Source organism: Drosophila gunungcola, chromosome 3R (genome assembly GCF_025200985.1).
Source record: "Drosophila gunungcola strain Sukarami chromosome 3R, Dgunungcola_SK_2, whole genome shotgun sequence".
Lineage (NCBI taxonomy): Eukaryota > Metazoa > Arthropoda > Insecta > Diptera > Drosophilidae > Drosophila > Drosophila gunungcola.
Genome location: NC_069139.1, coordinates 13,350,640 through 13,369,899, shown reverse-complemented (window position 1 = coordinate 13,369,899; position 19,260 = coordinate 13,350,640). Strand labels below are relative to the sequence as shown.

Genomic DNA, 19,260 nt, shown 5'->3' with positions numbered 1-19,260 from the left:
TTTTTGGGCTGTTCAAATAAGTTTTGTCTGCTTGGTTTTCTGTGGTATTCAGTTCAAAAGTTATTTAAATTCTAACGTAATATACCTGTATAATATTTTCTTGTTTTATTTTAGCTATTCCCTTTTTATTTTGAGAACCATACTAGAGAATGTACTGCAATCAATATATTCCTCTCAAATACTCTTGAATTGAGGGCCTTGCTCTCAAAGAGCTCTACGATAAAACTTCCCTCGATCGAGCGAAATTCGACAAGTGTCTGATAGATCTGGCTATTGAGTCTCGGGACTTTGTCGCGATCGGACGTACAGCGGAATTCATTGGGAGTTTTTTCTTTCGTACCTTAGCCCAATTAGTTTATGGCGGATATAAAGTGTGAGCTCGTTTGATCATGGAGCTGAATAACGTTACCATCGAGGTCGGCGTAAGTCTATAGTTTATTAAAAAATCAATTTGTGGTAGACGCGAGGGTTTATGTAAGAGAAATTAATTGGACGCTGCATAATTGCTACCGATTGATGCTGTTCCTATTTTGATTTTTATCGGTTTTGTTTTGAAAGCATTTCCTTCGCTCAAGTGCATTTCTCGCTTAATTGTTGCCTATTTGCCAATGACATTGCATGGCGATGTTAAGGGATAAAACCGGGGAGATAACACCCAGCAATTAACAGTTCATTCACAAATATTCTATAAACGATTTGGGGGACTGAGTAAGTGTCGGTCTTAAATCGTCAAATTGTAATTTGTCATACTTATGCGGCGCAAGCCTTTCAGTCAACAATGTTGGAACCGACAACACACTCTGATTTATTAACTAGCACCGCTCATCAGATATTAATTTATGGTCTGATTAAAATTACTGATCTAAACAAGCTGAGAGCCCGGCGATCAACGATCGCCGCACTGATACTCACGCTCAATTAATCACGATTGGCGACCAGAGCCGTCACTCAAACCTGTGCTAAGATTAAATACCTGCCTCCATTGGGACTTTTTGTGCCATATAGTTATGTTAATAAATTCAAACCATTAATTGCAATACTCATAAATAAAACAATGAATTTTCCGCCACTCTGCAATTATACAATAAAAAGTGGGAAAATCTTAATGCCCGATACTAAAAATCATTCATTAACATAAACAAATAGAAATTTGCATTAATAAAATATAATTACACTGATCAACAATATTTTTGGTGATTTGTCTCTTAGGTATGCATTTGTTTATTAACTTTGGATAAATTAATGATTACAAATAAAATTGGTACAAAACGAGCTATGCCTTATCAAAAACATATACTTAAACATTAATTTTCCATAATTGGTTATTCAAAATACGAAAATTAATTGATTCACTGGATTATTACATTAATTATAGACTCACACATTGCTATTATTACAATTTTTTTCCGATCAGTGTCTGTTGGGGAAATATTTGATTTGCATTTATATTAATTTCCAGAGTGATGCGTCCAAGTCCCACACTCAAGCCGCCAACACGCCTTCTAGTGATGAAAAGCCCAAACCGCAACTACTTTACGCCATCAACGACAATCCCCCATGGTACCTGAGCATCTTCCTCGCATTCCAGCACTACCTGACCATGATTGGAGCCATCGTTTCCATACCCTTCATCCTGACGCCGGCGCTGTGCATGTCAGATGAGGACCCCAACAGGGGCATCATCATCTCCACCATGATCTTTGTCACGGGCATCGTCACCTACTTCCAGGCGACGTGGGGCGTCCGACTGCCCATTGTCCAGGGTGGAACCATCTCGTTCCTGGTCCCCACCCTAGCCATTCTGGCCCTGCCGCAGTGGAAGTGTCCGCCGCAGGCCGAGATGGATGCCATGGAGGAGGCGAAGCGGGAGGAGCTGTGGCAAGTGCGGATGCGGGAGTTGTCCGGGGCCATTGCCGTGTCCGCCATGGTGCAGGTCATCCTGGGCTACACTGGACTGGTGGGTAAGATCCTCAAGTACGTTACTCCGCTCACCATTGTACCCACTGTCTCGCTGGTGGGCCTCACGCTTTTCGAGCACGCGGCGGATACGGCTTCCAAGCACTGGGGCATCGCTGTGGGGTGAGTATTACCACGATCTTAGTCATAGCTCTCTTAGTTCATAACGCTCTAATCACGGATTATTAAATATGATTTTTAAATAGAATATAAAAGCTTTTTTATCGAGCTCCCGAGCTATCTTGAACTTGTTAAATCGGTTGTAACTGCCAATTACTATGACTTCGCTAACAAAAAAGACAGAAAGCGTGACTTTTTGCATTTATATATATGTATTTTCATATATGAACATTAAAACATTGGCAAATCGTAATTAAAAACAATTAAAATGCACCCATGTAAATTAAAAGGCTTTACATTTAAAATACGCCAATTTTTTTTATCTAAATCCTAAACAGTACCACCGCCATGCTGACGCTCTTCTCGCAAATAATGTCGAATGTGTCGGTGCCAATTTTGGCCTACCGCAAGGGTCACGGATTGGAGGTGCGCCAGTTCCAGTTGTTCCGCCTCTTTCCCGTCCTGCTGACCATCATGATAATGTGGGGCCTGTGCGGCATTCTGACAGCCACCGATGTCTTCCCTCCGTCACATCCCTCGCGAACGGATGTGCGCCTCAATGTGCTGACCAGTGCGAAGTGGTTCTATGTGCCGTATCCGGGACAGTTTGGCTGGCCCTCGGTGACGCTGTCCGGCGTTCTGGGCATGTTGGCCGGAGTACTGGCCTGCACGGTGGAGTCGCTGAGCTATTATCCCACGGTGTCACAGATGTCGGGCGCCCATTCGCCACCACTCCATGCCATCAATCGTGGCATTGGCACCGAGGGACTGGGCACTGTTCTCGCCGGACTCTGGGGCGCTGGAAACGGAACCAACACTTTCGGGGAGAACGTTGGCGCCATCGGGGTTACCAAGGTAACAATCACTGAAAGAAAAACTAAGAGCTAGCACCTAACTTCGCTCCATTCTAGATTGGATCGCGTCGTGTTATCCAGTGGGCCGCTTTGATTATGGTCCTTCAGGGCGTGATTGGCAAGTTTGGAGCCATCTTCATCCTTATTCCCGACTCAGTGGTGGGCGGCATCTTCTGCGTGATGTTTGGCATGATAATTGCCTTCGGCCTATCCACACTGCAGTACGTGGACCTGCGATCCGCTAGGAATCTCTATATCCTGGGACTATCCATATTTTTTCCAATGGTTCTGTGCCGCTGGATGCAGAAGAATCCTGGAGCAATTGACACCGGAAACACGACCGTGGACTCCACACTGTCGGTGCTTTTGGGCACCACAATTCTTGTGGGAGGAGTTCTGGGGTGCCTGCTGGACAACGTGATACCGGGCACTCCGGCGGAGCGGGGTCTGATCGACTGGGCAAATGAGATGCCCCTGGGCGATGACAATATCAACGATGGCACCGCCACCGACTATGATTTTCCATTTGGCATGGATGCCATTCGCCGGTGGAAGTGGACGTACTACATTCCCTTTATGCCCACCTACAAGCTCCAAAAGCAAAGTTGATCACGGGGGGTCATTAGTCGGATTATTAGAATTGCAGCCGTGGGATAACAAGCAAATAAGAACAATTCAATTGGTGATTCGGTTTTTATTTATTTAGAGAAATCGCTTTTCGTGCTCACGATCACGCTCCAATTACAATTTGAACTTCGAATTCGGATTCTACCCAAAACTCTAGATCTATTATTTGTTGTTCCATGTTTTTGTTATTTTTTTAAATTCGCTTATTGTTGCTACGTTTACCTAACACTGTCCACTTTCGCTCACAATTCGCATATTTTCTACTATTTCGCAATAACATCAATAGTCCTAGCAAACGAAAGTTGTCCCTATTAAACTCTATTCAAATATCGAAAACAATCCATCAGTTCTGTATAATGCAAAAAATTGTTAAAATTATTTCATAGAAATTTTAACGCATTTTCGGCGCAAGGTTTCCTCACAAAAATATTGTAGAAAATACATATACATATATTGTGAAACACGTCTTTCATTTACTTCCGTTTCGTTTTGTTCCGCCTGTCTCTCTTTCTTCCGGTTTCCAGTTTCCAGTTTCCTGTTCCCGGTTTCCAGTTTCCGTTTTCGCTTACACACCTACAGATTAAAATCAACGTTTTATGGCTATTGGCTAAATCTAAAATCGCCGAAGGAACCAAGGCACAATCATTTGAGAATCGTATATGCATACATATGTGCATTATTGAGTCACGATCTATGGCTGAAACTCCGCTATATCCGAACTACAACAAACCTACGACTATGGGCAGCGTCCAAAAGTCTGCACTAGAGTATAACTTTGGCTAAGTTCCATACAAAAATTATCAAAAATCTCTAAGCCTAAGTGGGATTTGGATCTGGGATCGCATCGAATGGAGCCGCTGGGCCAGTCTAGAACTTGTGCTGCTCGTTTTGGTGATGATTATGGATGGGGGCAGGCTGCAGCTTCTTGGCGCCGCCACTGCTGGCACGCGACGATGACGAGGAGGCTGTCGTGTTGGGCGGCGTGCCCATGGCCTGGCCATGTCCGTGTCCGTGGCCGGAGCTCGCCTTCTTCCGTTTGGAGTAGTAGCAGAAGATGCAGAAGCCATTCTGCGGTGTGGTACATCAAATGTTTGTCGGACTGCGCGTGGCCGATGAAGTGCGATATCGCGATCCGGAACTGGAATACATAAATCGGTTAATCCTATTTCGATTAAGGGAGAAAAAGGGTTTTAAAAATTGTATTTATCGGTTTTTTATTTCTTTAATGAATGCTTTAGGTTGCGTCTAAATTTCAAGTCGATCAGTGCCCATCTTTATTAAGAACTATTGCTTTCCACTGTTCCTTAAACTAATATTAATATAATTATTAAACTAATATAATATAAAAGCTTAGCCAACAATACTGTCCAATTTAGTAATAGTCCTATTTGGACAGATTCTTAATAAAAACCATGAAAATAAAGTAATGTAAATTAGCTAATAGAGGTGACTATAAGATACGTCGTTATGTTTCTTAATTTTTTTATTTTACAATGAAAATTTTTTCTAAGTGTTCCCAGAAAGTGAATAATTTAAATTTTAAAAAATGGCTTACGACGTAGCTTAGGCAAAGTGATATTTAACGATATAATTATGCTTTTTTGTAATGGACGATTCAGAGTATTTGCTGCCTTTGTATTATCCATTCAAAATTAACACAAATATCTTTAAATGTTTACTATAATGTACCTCTGGTTTTGAAAAATAGATTTTTACTGTATCGTTTTGCGATTTAATCTCCACTCACCGAGATATGCTGGAGGTGTAATCCCTGACCGGGGTCCTTGCCTCTCGCCTCTGATAGGAGGATCCCTCGCCGCTCCGGCTACTGCTCGTGGTCGGTGGCTCCAGCAGGGACATGGTTCGATGGTCATACGGCCGGATGGATCGCCGGCCCAGGGTGGCGTACCCGTCCAGATGGCTGCTTCCTGCTGCACTGCTTCCGCTGGTCGCAGTGGGCAGACTGCCGTTCAGCGTGTACGACGACCTGCGCTTCGGATTGTACGTGTTGTAATAGCCACTGGCAATGGCTCCGTTGCTCGGACTCGAGCTGGAGGAGCTCTTGTACCGCATGGGCACCGAACTGTAGTCGGCGGTGTCGTAGCGTTTGCCGAGGAACGAGGGCGAGGTGTTCCTGATATCGTTCAGGCTCTTCCTCGGCTTGCTGGTGGTGGCCCCCGCCACGGAGGACACGGAGTAGTCCAGGGCAGAGCGGTAGACCGGCGGCTTGAGCTCCGTTCCCACGGGACTCAGCTTGAGGGGCCTGAAGAACTGCTGGGCTATGTCCGGCGAATGGGCTCTGGGGGGCGGGTCCAGGTCCGGGGCATGCAGCTTGTGGCTGGAGCGCGCCTTGACCGCCGCCTGCTGCTCCCGGTAGTAGTCCCGCACCGCCGAGGGACCCACTATGCTGCTGGTGCGCCGCGGCTTCTTCTGCTCGTTGAAGCGGCTGTAGAAGCTGCGCCGCTTGATCCGGTCGATCACGCTCTCGTTGGGATCGGAGCTCTCCGAGCAGCGGGTGGGCGACGACAAGGAGGCCCTGGACAAGCGGGACACCGTCGGCGAGGGCGTGGCATGCAGCATGTAGTTGTCCTCGGAGCAAATGGACCAGTTGTCGAAATACAGCTCCGGCTCTTCAGTGGGCGACAGAAAGGTGGAGGTGGAGGCGCAGTCATCCTGGTAGCTGCGCGAGTCCGAGGAGTAGTTGGCAATGTTCTCGAAGGAGGGCGTCAAAAGCGGATTGTTCCGGTTGATCTCGTGCGCCGATGAGGTTCTGTAGCCAGAAGTCTGCGAGCTGCAATTGTTGTTGTTCGTGATGGTGGAGTTGTTGTTGGTGGCATTCTCCACGGACTGCTGGCTGGAGCTGTTGTTGGAGCTGGCACTCTTGATGGCTCCGGGATAGGGCGGCAGATTGGAGTAGATGCCCATGCCCATGCCCATGCCCATGCCCAGTGCCCCGTTGCCGTTTATCAAGGCCGGATTGGTTTTGCATCCCCGATACCTGCTACCATTCGAGGGGGTGGTGCTGGTGGTGGCCGTGGCGGTGGTCGCTCCTCTGCTGGACACACTGGCGCTGGCCAGATCCAACATGAGACCCTTCCGCTTCTCCTTGCTGCTGGCTGAGGATGTGCTGCTGGCCGGGGCATTGGTGGTGGTGGTGGCCAGGTCCTGTCCCTTGTTTTGCCGGCAGTCTGGACAGGCTGTTTCGCAGTTGCAGTTCTCTTCGGTGGCTGGCGTTGGAGCAGCCTGCACCTTCGTGGCCTTCACCACATTCTGGTAGATGGGCGAGGTGGGCAGTGAGGCGTCCAGTTGCCGGTCCTGCTCCTCGCGCACCTGTCGCTCAATGTTGCTGGTGGATCGGGTGCTCCGCACCCGCCTTTGCTCACTACTTTCCCTGTCGAAGCGGCGCAAGAAGCCTCCAAACATTTTGTTCACTGCTCCGCCCGGTTTTCCCTGGCCCTCTTGGGATCCCGCATGCAGTTCCTCCACGCTGGCCGCTCGCTTCGGACTTACCCGCCCGTTGGGCTGCGATCTGGGCACGGATCTTTCCCTCAGGGTGCGCAGCATGGTGTCGAAGCGCGATCGCTTGTCCACCCGCTTGTCCTCGGTGGCACCAAGCTCCAGGGACTTCTCCGGTTCCACCACCTTCTTCTTGTATTTCTCCGGCGAGCTGCGCTCTTCGGGCGATCCCTGCTTTTGGGTGCAGGCCAGAGCGGCTGCTGCTCCAGCTGAGCCCGCCTTCTTCTCCTTGCTCATGGCGGAATCCCGCAGCTTCTCGAACTTCTGGCCCAGGGCGTAGAGCAAACCCTTGCTGGGCTTCTTTTCCGGCGACTTCTCCTTGGCCTTGATCACCGGACTGGACTCCTTGGAGCTGTCCACGGGTGTGGTGTTAGCAGTGTTGGTGGCTGTGGTGGTCGGAGTGGTTGGCGTCACTGGTGTGGGCGGCATTAGCTTGGATTTCTTGGACACCTTGATGATCTTCTTGATGGTCGTGGGTCGCGAATCGCCGGATGAGGAGCCGGTTTCCTTGGCATCCGTTACGGTGGACATGGTTCCGGTTGGTGTGGCCGAAAGGGACTTCTCCTCGGAAGTGGATTTGGAACTAGTGGGTGTGGCCATGGCCGAGGGAGCCGGAATAGCCTCTGTTATTGTGGGTATGGCCGCTCCACTACGCGTCACTTTGCGAAGCTCTTTGGGTGTGGCCAGCTTGGTGGCCGGATAGCTTTTGGGTCGCATCAGGCGACTCTCTCGAGGAGCTGCTTCTCCAGCGGGCTCATTGGTGAGTCCTGATGGCAACTTACTGGGCAGTTTGCTGGGCAGGAGTGAGGCAGTTGGTTCTGGGAGATCTGTTGAGGATTTGAGGCTCAAGCCAAGATCTTTCATTGGATACGATTTGGGTCTTTTTAATTTGGTTTCCTTGGGCAGAGCAGAGCTGGCCAGATCAGTGTTTTCCGATGCAGTAGTCTTGGTGGTTTCATCCGTTCTCTTGGTCACCTTCTTGACTTTCCTCACCAAAGTTGTGGTAGTAGAGGTGGTCGTGGAAGAGGTTTTGGTAGCCTCTGGCTCATTTGCTGGAGCCTCCTTGGGTCTCAACTTTTTCACCTTCCTAATGGTGGAGGTCTCTTCTGTTTTCTCAGACTCCTGGTCCTGTTCATGCTGGGTTCTCACAGCGGACAGAAGCTGCAACTCCTGGAGTATCTTGTCCGCCAGTTCATGTTTGTCCAGTTCTGTTTCCAGTTCCCGGGCTCTCGACACACTTCGCTGCCTGGCCGATGGTGTCTTGATGGGCTCCTGAGCCTGTCCATTCGATTCGGCATCTGTGAACAGCTCCATGCTCTTGTTGCGCGAATGCCGCATGGAGGATCTGGTGGGTGCTGCTCCAGCAGGTGGCTCTGCCTGCTCCACATTGGGCAAACTGTGCTTGCGACGCCTCAAGTCCTGTGCCTGCGTTTCCACCTGAGCCTGCCGATCGATGGACTTTTCGCGTATTTCCCTCAGCATGCTTTGGGTTTCCCGATCTCGTGGTTCATCGAAGAAGTCGGGCCGCAGAAACCGTGAGATTCGGCGCTGCGAGGAGCGTCCGATCCGCAGGGAGCTGGTGCCCTCGGAGGCAGCCACCTGCGGCAGCTGCGGTGGAGGCGAAAGACAACCACTGGGCGGTCGGCCCAGCCCACCGCTGTAGCGCTTCTCCGCCGCCTCCTTTGAGGCCGTCGATGGACTCACATTGCTGGACTTGCTCAAGTACGGGGAGTAGTACTTGTACTTCTCGCTAATGTCGCTGGTGTAAGTGCTGCTGCAGAGCGAGGATTTGCCATAGTCATCGCGGCAGACACTGCTGCTGCGGCTTTTGGCCGCCTGGGTTGGCCGACTCTCGACTTCCTGGCCAGACGGTTGAGTGGCCGCCTGGCTGCGGCTGAGGCTTCGCCGGTAAATGGCTGTGCTGGCGGATGTGGTCTTGGGGGCATCTGTCAGTGGCTTGGCCTTGAAGTCCGCCAACTCCTCCGGCGGCTGTGGATCCGCCTGGTGGCCCCGTCCGCCGCTCTGGCTGCGTTTGTAGGCGGCCTTGGGCGTGGAGGAGCTACTGTTCGCACTGGGTGTCTGCACGCTCAGCGTGCGGGATAACTTGCGCGCCTGAGTGGGCGGTAGCTTGGCCAGCAGCTGCTCCTGGAAACACTTGGGCAAGCCGGGCGTTATGCTGGACAAGGTCTCCAAATCCTTCTTGCTGAGTCGCAGCCGCGAGAGATCCAGATCGGCCAGGTCCAAAGGCTCCTCGCTGTTCGCAGCAGACGTTGTGGAAGCCTTCTCCACATGGACAGGAGCTGAGCTGGGCTTGTTCTTGCCTTGCTGATGACCTGGGAATAGTTTAAAATGGCATAGACTCTATAAGCATATGACCAAAATCTTCTAGATGGCAAACAAACTTCTAGATGATTGATAAAGTATTCCACTTACTTGCCAAATGAACTGATATATTTCAATTATTCAGGGTTACTTACAACGATTGATTGACGGATTGACTGCCCCACTTCCTCAGCCCCGGAGATCTGAAAACTTTTCTCGTTTTCGTTTTGGCAACCAAAAGAATTACTTTCCAGAGACGCAATCAAAGCGGGGAAGCTTCAGCTCGAACACTTAACAAACTTGCAGGATGGAGGATTACGAGCATCCAACAAAGGTTAACAAAATCAAAAAACAACTGGGGTTAGCTCACGTGCAGAAAACGAATGCGGGCAGAGTAACAAATGCTCAACAATTTGATTTCATGGTTTATTTCACTTGGTGTACGTATAAAAATAGTTTCATTTGTTTAATTGTTTTGCAGATTAAATGTTTAGTTTTCGGTTATCAGTTTTGGGTATTCAGTTTCTTCGTTTTCCGATTTTAGTATTAGGTATTAAGTAAAAGTACTCCTTAGTTGGTATGCTTGAAGCATTTGCGCCAGAGGAATTGCTTGACTAAAGCGGAATAGAGCTGAGTAAAAATGACTCGCTGACGTTTAAAATTAATTTTAAAATCAAAATCACAATAATACAATATTCATTGTACTGGGGAATGTGCTGCTCTCGCTTCAAATTAAAATTACATGGTTTTCGATTTCATTTTAAAATATAATAACATATAAAGGGATGTAATTAAAAAGTTTTTCAATTAATTTCCGTTTGGAAATGTCGAGAACAGGAATTTGAACGATTCAGTTAAACATTAAACAAATATGCAAATCGAATTTTGGCAACATAAAAAAAATGGAACTTCTTTTTGGGCAGTCTAAGAGCAGAAGCATGAGCAGGAGCAGCACCACACCGCACCACCCACTGTCGCTTTATGGCTTCCTGGGGCTGCTGGTAGTGGTAGTGGTGCTGCTGCCAGTGGTTTTGGCCAGCTGGGGTGTGGTCATAATGGCCGGGATGACTGATGGCCGGCTCCTGCCATTGCCATTGCCATTGCCATTGCCGTTGGTGTTGGCGTTGGCGTTACCGCTGCTACTGTTGGTGGTGGTCGTGGTGGTTATTGTTAGCTGCTTCGGAACGCCGGCAATGGCTACGGCCACCGTTTTGGCCGTGGTCGTGGCCGTGGCAAAATGGCCCGGATGCGGTGGCTTGGTGGCAGTTGTGAACGGACTCTGGTTAATGGTTATAACATGCTTTGTGGGCGTGGTAGTAGTTAAAGTAGTTAAACCAACTGTAAACGAAAGTAAGTACGAAACGTGTGTAAACGGCCAATAATAAAATCATTATTCGTAAATATATCAAATCGGGTGGTGTGTGGATAACAATTCACTTGATAAACGCTCTAACTACGACTACGGTTTGAGAGATGGTCTTTGATCGTGATTCTTTTGGGGTTAGGGCACTACGGTATGGAATGATGATGAACGTAACAAGTTCGATTAGTAGCTGAGAGAGTTTCAGTTCTGTACATTATTATCGTATTCAAAGTTTTGGACATTTTTTTCTTCAACTTTTTCATGGTGGTTTTGCTCCATCAACTCTGTTTTTCACATCAAAATGGGATAGCCGTTGGGTTTAATATTACAAATGACTCGGTTAAAGATTTATCCAAAAAAAGCCCAGAACTCAGAAATTTGTTTTTGGTTTTTATATAATTATGTAAGTTTTTTTTATTTTTATTTTTTATTTTTTTTGTTGGAAACACATTTTTTTTAGTGCCAAGTTAGTGGTTTGGGTTTTTAGCTGGTTTGTTGGCGGTTTTTAACAGCGTGGACAGAGTAAACTACATTGAGAAGCTTTTGGGTGTGTTGGTTGGTTGGTGCGCATGTATTTGTATTTGCATGTGTGGGTGTGCGTGTGAGCTTAGTGGTGTTAAACAAACAAATTTCTTGTACAACACAAATTTTGGTTTAATTTCGTTTACTTATTACTCGCTTTTTGCATTTTCGGGTTTTAATTTTGTTTGTAACTAATAAAAAACATCGAAAAAGAGGAACTGGGAAACTCAACTTGAAACTTTGTCTTTGGTTTTTGGGTTAGCGCATTAAAGAACTTGTTGTTTGTTTGTTTGTTGTTGGTGAGGGATATATATTCAAATAAATATATATGTATGTAATCAAACGAGTTGGTAAAACTAAAACAAATTTAAGGTAGCGGGGCCATTTGCATAAAAACTGTACAACAATTAATTTACCAAAGAAAATATATATCGAAAAATTCTTTTGGTTGCGAAAACAAAATCTCAGTGGTCACCACAAATAAAATAACAAAAGGTTTTGTCTTCTTTCGTTTAGATTGTTTTTTTTTTTTATTGTCGTCAATGTTGTTGCTCTCACTGCAAAATGTAGTAAATTTATTAGGTCTTGGTTTCATTCGCTTTAGTTTATTTCACTGTTAACATTAAGTACAATCTCCTCGGGTCGCCATCAACATTTTCATATTCTCATTTCGAATAACATTTAGGTCAAGGGTTAAGTCGGGTACGGGTTCGCCATACATGAATATACATTCTTTGAGCTTGTCTATATAACTGGGCTGGTATACAGAACTTTGAATACGATTTGATTCACTTTTACTTTTATTGACTTAACAAATTCTTGGCTTTTTCATCATTTCTTTGCTTAGCTATGTAACTCTATTTTCATCATCATTGCATGAGTGCAGAACAAAAATTTGAAAGGCAAATCATAAGGGGTAAATAATAAATAAATAGTGCATAAATTAAGGTAGGAAGTAGGGTTGTTTTTTTTTATTCTGTTGAGCAATAAATAAATAGGTTCTGGTTTGTAAGCGTCAGCGGCATTTGGGGTTAATAACAAAAGAGTGGTGCCATAGGACAGACAGCATTTAGATATAGATAGTTATAGATAGTTCACTGGACAGAGTAGAGATAGATATAGATATATAGATTGATATAGAGTGAGTATTGATAGAGATTGAATTATGCTATTAAGAACTGTGCGCGCACACAAAACAGCAAATCAAATAAATAGAAATATAGTCTTCAACGGAAATAGTGGTTTGTCATAGTTTAAGTATTAATTGGCATTTTCACTTGATAATTACAGTAGACACTTATGATTAATTGTTGTGTTTGCTTGACTATTGTTTGTTTATCTGGTTTGTGGGACAATATTGAATATAGGGTTTAGACTAAGTAGATCGTTGATCGGTGTTCTTTTGTTTGTTTGGTTTGGTTTGGTTTGGTTTTGTTTTGTTTAGCAGACATCAACAACTACTTGAAGTAAAACAGGTTTAAGTATACGATATAGGCATATTGAAATTGAAATTATTCTTATTTACGTAGCATACGTTGCAGCGCATTTCTTTAGTTCTACATTTGTGTTGTCTGTATGGTTCGGGCTTCATCTTAATCGTCGCGGCGTGCCTACTGATCTACTGATCTAGGTATTTACTCTTTAATCTGTGATATTCACCTCTTGGCAGCGTGGCCCCCGTGCGCGAGAACATCGATTCCATGTCGCTGCCCAGATCCCGGGACATGCTGTGCCGCCAAGGAGCTCCCAGTCCGCTGCTGTTGCTGCTGTTCAGGCGGCTGTGAACAATACGAGACGGATAAACGTGTGGACTTCGGTGAGAACAATGCATTGACTTCATTGGTTTCCTTTGCGCATCGAACGTTCAGCCGAGGGACTTGGACATGCTTGGATATTACGCACGCACATGCACACGCACATGCTACACGTGGCCAACTTACAGGCAGCAATTGGTGGGCGGCCAGTGGGCGTGGCCCAACCACCGGCGCAGCCGCTCCGTAATGTCCAAGGCCCTCAGCCAGCGCTCCCCGCACCTAAAAAGCAGGAGCAGTGGCAGTTTAAGGAGCAGGTGAAAGACAGCCAGGTATTGGGAGGTAATACTTATGTGGATGGCAATTTAATTGTGCGAGTCCGGAAGCTCAATTTGGGTTGGCATGAAAGCGGCGCACAATGTGATTTAAACCAAATTTAAATAGAATTTGCTGTCGAGATGCACAAACAAGGTATTCCCTAACTTTCGGGGGCTTACAAAATTGTACTTTTTTTGCTATTACATTTGTCAAATTTTTGACATACATTTTTCAAAAAAATTGTATATAAGTTATAGAATTAAAAAACCTTTTGTTTAATGAATAGCAATTTGATAATTACAAAAATTAAATACTTCATAGGAGCTTTAAAATTATAAAAAAAATTTTAACAAATAATTCTTTTATGCATCTCACAATAAATTTTGAAAATTTAAACATTGTTGCAAAACCGTTTCTAAATTTGGCTATAAAAAACATTGTAACCTTAGCGGGTGGTGGAAGGGTCTTGAACGGTTTAAAAGTCTTTTACAGCCTCAGCTCAGTACTTACACTTTCTTCTTCTCGACCGTTTCGCTATAGGTATAACTAACTTGAGATCTAAGCACACTTTGCGAATGATTAGTTAAAGCATGGTTGGTGTGTTTTTTTTTTTTTAATTGTTAGATGGAAGGCATGTGGAGGGCAGCATGTAAGAAATGGACAACAAATTTGCAGTTAATGTTCGTGGGTGGCCAAAGCAGTCATCCAATGTTTAAGCTAGGAGTTAAAGCTGAGCCGTCTCTGGCCTCACAGGAGCCGGTCCGTAATCAAATCCCTTTGCAGGGAGACAACTCCAAGAGAATTTAATGAAATTATTAACTGCATAAGCTGACTAACTGTCGGGCAGCCGGCTGGATGGCAATCAACCTTAGTTGCCACTCCAACGCCGACTCCGGCCCACTCCAACTCCAACTCCATTTTCATTTTCATTTCCATTTGCTTGCTTTTGAGGGCACACTCACCTGGCAAAAGGACTGCCCTGGCTCCAGAATGGACTGTGACTTTGGGCCTGCCGCGAAATGTCCGTGAGCAGGCGACTAGAATGGCTGGGGAATCCGACCGTCAGGTCACTGTTGACGTTCAGCCGATTCGTTAGGGCCCGCACCTAAAAAATGTGAAGGGAGCATTGAGCATGGTGCATGGAGCATGGAGCATGGGCCACATTAAGTCCAACGGATGACGACTTACCCGCTGCAGCAGTGTCGAGAACAGATTCTCCGCCGTTAGTATCTCAAAGCCATCGTCGTCATCATCGTCCTCCTCGTTTGAGCTTTGCGAATCGTTGTCTTGACTAATTTTCTTGACGGGTCTTGAGCTCCTGCGGGTGTGTCAAAAAAAAAAAAAAAAAAGTATTTGCATGGTGATGAAAATGACCGAATCAAACAGCAGTCAAAGAAGCTGGGGCGGAGAAACTGTGCGAACCAGATTCAATTTAGCAATCCAGTTACGTATGTATGTCTTGCACTCAAAAAATTTTGGTATCTCATTTTCATTACGCTTTCTTATATGTAAAAAAATAGTTTGTTATCTTACTTAAATGATATATCATTGAACAACAAAAACATGGAATATAAATGCAAGTATACTTTTTAACAAGAAAAATATTCTTTTGTACTCTTCATTAAATAGTAAGTTTTGAAATTTGATTTAATTTTCTGTCCTCAATTGCAAAACTAGTTTCTTATCTATTAAACAAAAAAATTATGAAATAACCATGCTTATTAATACAAACTTGCTATTAAACAATAAAAAAAATCGTTTATACCCTTCAATAAATATGATTATTTCATGGGATAAAAAAAAAATTACTTCATTAATGACTTTTTACGTTTATTTGCTTGCTGAACTCGAGGTCTTCATTTAAGATGTGACTTTAAATTGTTATGAATTTTCTCTGGGTGCAGGATAGGAAGGAACGAGCGGAAGGATGGACAAGGATGTGGGCAAACCTGAGTCGGTGCGGGGTGAAGCGGGCCTCGTCCTCGGCGCCTCCGCTGCCGCCATCCCGGGTTATCGAAGTGGTGCGCATCTTCTGGAATGGCGAGCCCTCATCGAAGCCTGCCTCGCTTAACAGTGAGCTGCATACGAAATCGAACGAAATTCAGTCCAGAAAACTGCACTGGCAAAGGATGGGAAACTTCAAGTTTAAACTTTACCCAATGCGACGCGACGGACGCAGGCGGGTGAACGTCGACCGGCTGCTTGTGGTGTGGCTCGACTCCGATGGCTCCACGCTGCGCTCCCGGGGCGTGATGAAGCCGCCCCCTTCGACGGCAATCGGGATGATGAACTCCCGCGGACTCTTCTTGATGGGCTGCGAGGTGCTCGTGATGGTGGCCTGCGACATGTTCGTGGCCGTGGTGGTGGTGGCATCCGACTCGGATTCCACCGTCGATTGCCGCGACAGCGAACCGGAACTGCAAGAGGTCATGAAACAGGCAAAGTCAATCATCAGCTTGTACAGGCAATCAAAACTTAAGGGCTTACAAACAGTAAGAATGTTATATTGCTTATTCCTTCGATTGATTTAACATTACTTTAATGAAATCTGTTTGGACTTTTAATTTCGAAGGATATATATATATAGATATAATATATATATATATATATATATATATATATATAGCTCCCGTAGATCACTTGTAGCTCCTTCCCAAATAAATATTTTTATTAATACTAAGTCTTAAAATACCATTATTTTTAGATCAATAAATTTAAAATTTTTCTCAGAAAAAAATTCAGGACAATTCGCTTTTTAAGGCATAACCCCTTAATGAAGCTGGTATAAGATACTGATACCTAATATTCAACTGTCTCTAATTAAATTGTTACGAGTTTTATATAAAAATTAATGCAATGCAAAATATCTCATTAAATATGGTTTTAATTAAAAGTTCAGTCACACGAGTCTTGTGAACCTGAACCCTCCAATTTGGCGTTCCATTCAACCAATTACATTGAATTTTCTTTCCGGGAACAGAGGAAAATCGAATCAACAATTATACATATGTGCTCTTCGGTTGCCATACAGTACTCACCGCGTGGTTGTGTTGGAGCTGGTGCGTCCGTAGGCGTGCTGCGTGGGCGGTCGCTGTATGGTTATGACGTGCTCCTTGGGCTCCAGACTGGTGGCCCTCGCCTGCAGCGTCGTCTTGATGGGACTGTAGGGGATGGGGCCCTCGCGGGGCGGGGCACTGCGCAGGTCGGCCACCGGATGCTGCATCTCCGTGCTGAAGCGCATCGCCGGCTGGGGAGGAGCCCCCTGTTCCGGGATTCGCGGCTTGATGTCCAGCTGAACCTCCGCCTTGGCGTTGATCTTCCGACGCGGCAGGGTGGCCGATTTCAGGGTAATCGAAGCCGTCGATGTCTTGACCGCTCCTGGGGGAGTTGGAGGTCCTTCGGCACCCGGCGAGGCTGCAGATTAAAGAGTTCAATGATTACTTTGAGTTAATCCTGTTTTATACACATGGTACATGGTGCAAGAGGAACAAGTAAGCAGTTAAAGCATCAGTAACAGTAAGAGAACACAAATATTAACTTTTCAACTTTGAGGCCAAAAAGAGTGCAGTTCGTGGGTTAAGGCGCGCCTAAAGTGTTTTTATTTTAGGGGGTTAAGTCTACGCGTCTACTGTTTGAAATTCAGAACAACAACGAGCACGAACAACAACAACTGCAACTGCAACAGCCGCAGCAGCAGCAACAGCAACGACAAAGACAACGAGAACAACAACCACACATCGAGAACAACAAACAACGTCCAAGGAAAAAGGAGAGCCAAAGATTTGGGGTGTGATGTTGGGAAAGGAAAGCCAGGACTACCAAGCCAGGATATTAGGACACTGATTAACCTTGGACTTTACCAGGAGCCAGCCAGTGTCCATAAAGCAAAAAAGGGAGCGGAAAAAAAAAACAAAATAATCGAGGAACGCAACAGGAAACGGAAACGGATTGAGTGGATTGCATTGGGTATTTTTTTGTTTTTTGCAGACACACACAGCACAAAGCACAATTTTTGTTTTTTTGGTTTTCGGGTACGGATACGGATACGGATTCGGTTGGGTTTTGTTTTCTTTTTTTTTTGGTTCGGAGCCGCTGCCAAGACTTACATTTTAGCCACATAGCCGCAGGCATGGCACATGTAGCACTGGCACTGGCATTGGTATTGAGTGTGTCTTGAGCTTGAGTATGATTGAATGGTCTCGTGCGCGAATTGACATTGTAATTGACATTAGGCATCGTGTTGCAGTTGCCAATGTTGCTGCTGTTGTATCTGTTGTTGTTACTGCTGCTGCTGCTGCTGATGCCGCCGCCGCTGTTGCTATTGCTGCTGTTCCCGTAGTTGGTGTGGTTGGCTTGGGCGGCGGGGGCGTGGCTGGCGGCATATTGCGGCGACGTTGGCGGCGTGAACAGGGCACTCGGCATTTTTTGATCCACCTGACAACGCTGCTGATACTGCTGCTGCAGCATTTTGAACGGACTACTCGCACTCGCACTCGGCGGCGGTTGGAAAATGCTGGCCGTGCTGTACGAAGCCTGCGGTTGCCAAGTGGCTGGCCTCCGGTTTATGGCCTGGTTATTTTGACCGGCCACTCCGCCTCCAAATATCCGCTGCTGTATGGTTTGCTTGGCCGCAGCCAAAGCATTCGGTGAAATGAGCACAGGCGGTGCCGTCTGGGGTCCCGCTATCGGTGGCGACATGGTTGCCGTCCCTGGAGAATTGGCTCCGGAATAGACCATAAAGTTGCTGCCACTCTGAGCTCGCTTCGGTGCATTGTTAGCCGACGCACCACCAACGATTCCACCAGCACCACACACCATGCCACTGCCAAAGCCGTTGCCGTTGCCATTGCCATTGCCAATGCCATAAAACGGTGTCGGCCTGCGTATCACTAAAATTAAGATGATGAGTAAATGAATATGATGAGCATGTATGGGGGAGTAGGGTGGGTCGATCGGTTGGATTAAATGTCGTGGATCGCTGGCAATGCAATTTATAGAGAATTCTTTACAATCGTTGTCAGTTTTGAAAAAGTATATTGAGAAAAACAATATACTTACATTATTTTGAGATTTAATATTTAAAGTTAAATTTGTTGATAGCTTAAAAAAGTGCAAAAAATCATTTAAGAAAATTGGGAGCGTGTAGAAATTGTTTACTAAAGTACAAATCTTTTTTTATCCTCCGGTATTGTTATTTAAATCCATACAAATCGACCCACCCAATGATGAGGTAGTCAGCACAAGAGCGAGAAACAAAAGACAGGTGAGTTTGATGATGATGTCGATGATGAGTGTATTATTCGCTTGAGGGTTTCTTTTATGTGTTCTTTTTTCACTGTGTTGGCTTTGTGGATTGGCCAAGCGAAATTGCAAATTGTAAAGGAGGATTCGGAATCGCTTCGATTTGTTGGTTCTTCTGATGGAGTTCGGTGAGTGTGAGCAGGAGATTATATTGAAAAAGCCAAATATAATCCATGCAGCACTCGGCTTGCAAAACGTTCACATACACATCGAATATGGAAAGGAATTAAATATATGCCAAAGTAAAGATAGGAAACAAGACGATGGCACCCGTTTCGGTCAAGTACAAGTCAAAAGTTTGCATTAAATTAAGTTCGAATTGCCATGAGAAAGTTCTAAGAAATGCACACACACATTTCTCTAAAGTAAAATGTGGAAAGTTGTGAAGTAAGTTTTAACTGGAATAAAGATATGGTTTTCTATTTAAAATTAATATATATCAGTTTATGTATTGTAATTGTAATGCAAAGATGCTCTTTTAATATTATCCTGTGTCAATAAATGTTTTAATAATAATAACCTTTGACTTGTACCCTGACCCAAGACCAGATCCCAGATACTAATGCTAAGTAATGCTAGTAGTCAACTTGAAAGCGCTGCGTGGTTTAGC

At 45.4% G+C, this 19,260-nt stretch overlaps 2 protein-coding genes across 15 annotated transcripts in view; one reads left to right on the top strand and one right to left on the bottom strand.

The window, feature by feature from the left end:
* The first annotated feature begins 262 nt into the window (after nt 1-262).
* Nucleotides 263-3,616, top strand: LOC128252192 (solute carrier family 23 member 1). Its single transcript, XM_052979717.1, has 4 exons — nt 263-422; nt 1,460-2,079; nt 2,415-2,931; nt 2,988-3,616. The coding sequence occupies exons 1-4, from the start codon at nt 390-392 to the stop codon at nt 3,537-3,539; spliced, it is 1,722 nt and encodes a 573-aa protein (XP_052835677.1). The 5' UTR covers nt 263-389; the 3' UTR covers nt 3,540-3,616.
* Nucleotides 3,605-19,260, bottom strand: part of LOC128252190 (serine/threonine-protein kinase par-1) — a 48,182-nt gene continuing 32,526 nt past the window's right edge. For 8 of the 14 annotated variants that reach the window (XM_052979702.1, XM_052979708.1, XM_052979704.1 and 5 more), the window contains 10 exons: nt 17,456-18,238; nt 16,388-16,763; nt 15,506-15,766; nt 15,299-15,427; nt 14,538-14,667; nt 14,312-14,454; nt 13,860-13,916; nt 12,940-13,058; nt 5,305-9,406; nt 3,605-4,695 (listed from right to left, as the gene is read on the bottom strand). In XM_052979702.1, coding sequence (XP_052835662.1) covers nt 4,641-4,695; nt 5,305-9,406; nt 12,940-13,058; nt 13,860-13,916; nt 14,312-14,454; nt 14,538-14,667; nt 15,299-15,427; nt 15,506-15,766; nt 16,388-16,763; nt 17,456-18,238 — 6,155 coding nt within the window. In that variant the 3' untranslated portion in view covers nt 3,605-4,640. Of the gene's footprint in view, nt 4,696-5,304; nt 9,407-9,790; nt 10,734-12,939; nt 13,059-13,859; nt 13,917-14,311; nt 14,455-14,537; nt 14,668-15,298; nt 15,428-15,505; nt 15,767-16,387; nt 16,764-17,455; nt 18,239-19,260 lie in introns of those variants that run through there. The other 6 variants (XM_052979710.1, XM_052979711.1, XM_052979714.1 and 3 more) reach the window with 6 other exon arrangements.

Coding starts and splice junctions, on each gene's coding strand:
- LOC128252192 (XM_052979717.1), top strand. CDS start 390: ATGGAGCTGAATAACGTTACCATCGAGGTCGGC. Junction 423..1,459: donor ACGTTACCATCGAGGTCGGC/GTAAGTCTATAG, acceptor ATTAATTTCCAG/AGTGATGCGTCCAAGTCCCA. Junction 2,932..2,987: donor GCGCCATCGGGGTTACCAAG/GTAACAATCACT, acceptor GCTCCATTCTAG/ATTGGATCGCGTCGTGTTAT.